Genomic DNA, 5,080 nt, shown 5'->3' with positions numbered 1-5,080 from the left:
AGAATAAGAGTTAAAGAATAACAATTAATATAGAAGTTAGCATCTTATTAGATAGTGGTCTGAATCACAGGCATGAGTCATGACAGCGAACGTGTTAAAAACTGCTGCATACCAAACAATAACCCAGAAATGTTCTATTATACCGATTCAGCACTTACTATATAAAATTATTTACTTATTATAGAAGATTCTAATAACCTTTTTTTTGTAATTATAAATTTGTATGAAAATGGATTATTCTTAAATATTTACTGATATGCTAATTTTGTAATTTTACTGCTGTTTATTTTAAACAAAACTTACAGAAGGAAATTATAAAGCTGAAATATTTCATAAGATATAAATAAAACACTGCAACGGAAAACACTTTTTAAGATCAAAAATGATTTCTCACTATCGCATAATAATTATGTTCAGATTTAACAGGTCCAAATTATTGACCTTGAAAACAAGAGTACATAAATATTTATTGATTCCAATGCTTTGATTTGATTATGCAAATAAACTATTCTGATAGAACTCATCACTATTACAGGACGCATAAATCAAATGTTTTGAAATTTTGTTTATCATATATTTTGTTTCAAAAAATTACACTATTCATTGATGTGAGAAACAGTGAACAAAATAAATTACACTCTACATTTTCTAAATGTTTATTATTTAATTACTGCTTTATAAATTGTCGATATAAATTAAAAGCATACACTTTATATAAAGAGACAACATATAATATAAAAAACAGAAATCCTTATTATGATCGCATAATGTTTGTTCTATTATCAATTGAAATTTTAATAATTTCGCTGATAATTTTAACAAAGTTAACACTCAAAAGCATACTGAATATGAAACTATAGCTCCTATCAATAAATAATTTTTCGAAAATATATATTCTCAATCAAGTATTTATCGTCGAAAACGAGTTTAAACCTTTCAGGATATTGGTAGAATACTCCTTATATAAATTAAATACAACTCAATAGTGAATGCTTGGCATTATGCCAATATTGTTAAATGATGTTTACATTCAAAACATGAATAGCAACTACATGTATATTTAATATAAATAAAATTCTGACTTTTATAAATTAACATTAACAAAGAATTTTGTGTCTGAAAAAGCAAAAATTGAAACTTATGAATTTCTTTTCCAATATTACAGTTCTTCATCTTCCAAGGCGATTCTTTTCTCATGTTCTTCGACTCTTTTGATAATTTCTAAGTACTCTCTACCCTTGATTTTAGGTGGGATGATATCTCTTAAAAATACGAAATTTTCATTATTGTTAACAATATTAGCAAGATCGGGATAGTCAACTTGCTTTTTGTTATCACTGGCTTTCAGAGTTTGACGAAGAAGCAAGGCAACAAATCCTTCTGCAGCTTTCGTCATCACAAATATTGCTTCATTGCTGATGTTCTCCACTTCAGGGGATCCTTTCATCACCGTTTTAATTCTTGCCATAGGTAAAATGCATGATTTGGATTTATTATCAACCATATTGAAAAATGGAATGACACACTTCTTCAAAATTGCTTGGATATCAGATTCTTAAGCAATAAAAGAAGCCGAAGAGAGTTTTTGCTGGCTTAAGCAGCGTTCACACGAAGTTAACTGTTGCACGCAATAGAAGGAAATGCCAACCTGAGTAGGATCAGGCGATCCCAATGGGGCAATTGCAAATGGCTGTCCCGATGAGACAACTATTTGGCATTGTTCCATCGGGGTAACGTAATGTTCTAAAGTAGACGTGGCCTTCCATTGTGCACAATTATTGGCCACGTGTGAATGCTGCTTTATGCAACACAATAAAACAAGCTTTGCTAGTGATTCTTTAATCAAATAAATGGTTTAAAACCATTTTTTGAAAGATATTTAGAAGAGACGAGTAGGCATTTTTGTTAAAATGATGAAAGATAATATATCCAGTTGCATTGGAGGGTACCAATATTCAATGAAGTTTGGAATGTGTTTCTGCTCTCTTTAAGAACATTGCATGTTAGTAAAAGGTGATTAGTGCGATAGAATCCACCATCCCATACTGGTGGCATACTGAAAAAGATTCCAACCCAACGTTGAAAAGATAACTTTTGTGAACAACAAAAGACGAATTCAAACGTAGTATTTGTTTCATTTTCTTTCATGTAAGATATGAATTGATTCTTTCGACAATCCAAATGTAAGGAAACCACGTTGGCTTGGTAGTAAGGTATTGACATCGAAGGATCTAAATTTGATTCCAATAAATATTCACCAAGTATGTAGATTTACTGCATGACAAAATTGTGAATTTTTATTGTGGCTGACTCAGGTGCTATTTACATGATGGTATGTTGTAGGAGAATCGGAGAGTTCTAGATTTGAACCCTAAATATATCGATGATTTGATGAACATGTAGGCTTAATACATGATAGAATTGTCGATATCTGATGTTCTGAGCGAGAGCTGCTAACTAATTGATTTGGTGATAAAGTGTAGGCTTTAGCATCGAAAGTTTCTGGATTTGAACCCCAAATAGATTAATGATTCTCTGAATTTCTAGGAACAAAAAATAACAACAAGGAAATAGAAATGGTGATGAAATGCTAATTTCTTTTTAAATTTATTGTAGTGCATTTTTTTTCCAACCTGAATTATAAGAGGAAAACATTTAAATTTCGTTCATTTTTTAAATTAAAAATTAAAGGAAAACTTTGAGAAACTTTTACTTAACGACCATCTATTATCTAACTGAGCAATTTTGATTACTTGCGGCTCAATGGTAGTTTCCTGTAGAAAGTTTCGAATATTTTTTATTTCACTTATAGCACAATTTACGGAAAGTATGCCGATTAAAATATTAAAAATATTCTATTTATTACTTTTCCTATTGCTTGATATTTTTATTTATAACAATTAAGATTCCGTATAATTGGGATTGTTTTGCTGATTAGTCGCTTGTTTACAAAGAGAAAGTGTTATAACTGTAAAAAAAAAAAAAAAATTCAATTTTGAAATTTTGATGAATTTCTATGTTTCAGATTTCTTTAAGCCTGAGAAACTCATTTTTGGAATTAAGCCTGTTTGTCCTTTTGTCTGCCTGAGAACACGACATCATAAAAAATGCTTTAAGCTAGATAGATGGAATTTGGCATATGGAATATACATGGAATTTGTACGTTTCTAACAAGTATTGCACAAAATCTATTTGGTGGAAGTCTGTCTGCCCGGTTCATCGAGTATAAGTGAACACGATAAATACAAAATGCAAAAAGCTAGATGGATAACATTTGGTGCATAGCTTTATCATCTAAAATGTAGATACCCATCAAATATAGAATCAAATTCGTCAAGGGAAAACCAAAAAATTTCACTTTTGCATGCATGAAAGTATAGTAATTTAAAAATCTAATATTTCATGTAAATAATATCCGGTTCATAATTTTAACATCTAAAGTGCAGATTTGTATCAAATTTTAAGCCAAATTTGTCTACGATTTGACCATTTGTCGGTTTAACTTGTGCATGCATGTAAAAGCAATAGGTCACAAACGCAAATTAATGAATTATTTTATGCAGTCTTATCACTTTAATTGTAGTTCTATGTCAAAGGTTTTTAATTGTCCAGAGAAAACATGTCAAATACACATGTCCGATTCCCGGGGACTTGTGTATGAACCGCATGCCAGTGATAATTCGCGAAAATTGCATGCTGAATTCGCTCCAAAAATTGACATTTTATCTTTTTTTCGCCAATGCCATGCATGCAATTAATATAGATGGACCGGTTTTCTTTCTATACCACGAAGCTCTCAATTTTATTATTAAGGACTCTGAAAATAAAAATTTTAACCTTCATGCAGCTCACTATTTTGCCAAAACTCGTAATTTTATGTGGGAGAGGGAAGATAACAGAGAGCATGTGAGAAAGTTTGGGAAGTTTATTACCGCTGATTTAAAAAAGCATTTTTTTTTTTGCTACAGATTAATGAACTACTGTTTATTTTAGAAATCAGTGCTTATCACTTTCGAACAATTTTACAACCCAGAGTTGTGACACGTAAGGTTAATAGCAGTTACTTTTCCAAGATATTTCTTTAGCACGTTTTACTTTAACAATTTTTATCACATGATATTGTTACTCCAACATAATTTATTTCATCCATCTTCGTTTATTTCTGGAAAGCCGACGGACGCATGCACAAAATAGTGAAGAGTTCGCATATTTTAATACTAGAAATATATTATTTATTTAAAATAAGGGTTATCAAGAAATAACAGGAGGTGTTCGGAGCCCTGTAGCGTGTTATGTACTGGACGAAATATAACAAAATTTCGCCAACGTACACATTAAAGTATGCGGTATTGATTTATCAAGAGAAAAAAACCCGACGATAATGGAAATTCTGAAGCTGTGATCGAAAACTTCATTATGTAATTTGCTTATGCGGGTACTTTGTGACATGCCATCGAAGATAAAAGGAAGGGTTGGGGGAATTTAAGTCATTCTGCGTTGTCAGTACGTGAAAGCGCCTTTTGAGTTAGGCTGTTTTCTCAGCGAGATGAAAATACCATTGCTGCTCTTCGTGAATACCGGTTAAAACAGGTACATAGAGGATCGATGACAATAACTAACTTACGAAGAATGGTTGAAAGATTTGAAACAACAGGAATTATTCGTGTGTCAAGAATTCAAGGCTGAGGACGTAAAGGTATCAAGCAGGAACAAGTTGAAGAAGTTGCAACTGCCGTTATGGATCAGGCGATAACTATTAAGCAGGCTACCAGTAGTGCACGTTCAATATCACGGTAAACAGATATCCCGTTCTCGACGATGCAGAATATATTGCGTAAGATCCTGAAATTTTGTCCGTGTAAGATAACATGCATTTACTGATGGCACTGATCTGAATCTTGGCAATGGTTGTGGTGCGGTTCTGGTTCACTTGAAAAACGTTGTGTATCAAGGACATGTTCCTGACATTCCTACTTTAAAAGATCAAATAACGTTACATGTCAGAGGAATAAATGCCGATATGCTGCGAGCCACCGTCGAAAACCTCTTGCATCGCATGCAATTATTGGAACACCTTGAG

The 5,080-nt window shown here is 32.1% G+C and overlaps 1 protein-coding gene across 1 annotated transcript; it reads right to left on the bottom strand.

Annotated features, from left to right (window-relative positions):
* Positions 1 to 692: 692 nt before the first annotated feature.
* LOC129971130 (chromatin accessibility complex protein 1-like) lies at positions 693 to 1,812 on the bottom strand. Its single transcript, XM_056084626.1, has one exon. It carries the CDS (start codon positions 1,502 to 1,504, stop codon positions 1,160 to 1,162), a length of 345 nt encoding a protein of 114 aa, XP_055940601.1. The 5' UTR covers positions 1,505 to 1,812; the 3' UTR covers positions 693 to 1,159.
* Positions 1,813 to 5,080: the final 3,268 nt, after the last annotated feature.

The sequence above is a fragment of the Argiope bruennichi genome, chromosome 6 (genome assembly GCF_947563725.1).
Source record: "Argiope bruennichi chromosome 6, qqArgBrue1.1, whole genome shotgun sequence".
NCBI lineage: Eukaryota > Metazoa > Arthropoda > Arachnida > Araneae > Araneidae > Argiope > Argiope bruennichi.
The sequence above is the reverse complement of the archived record's forward strand: the minus strand, read 5'-3'. Positions and strand labels throughout refer to the sequence as shown.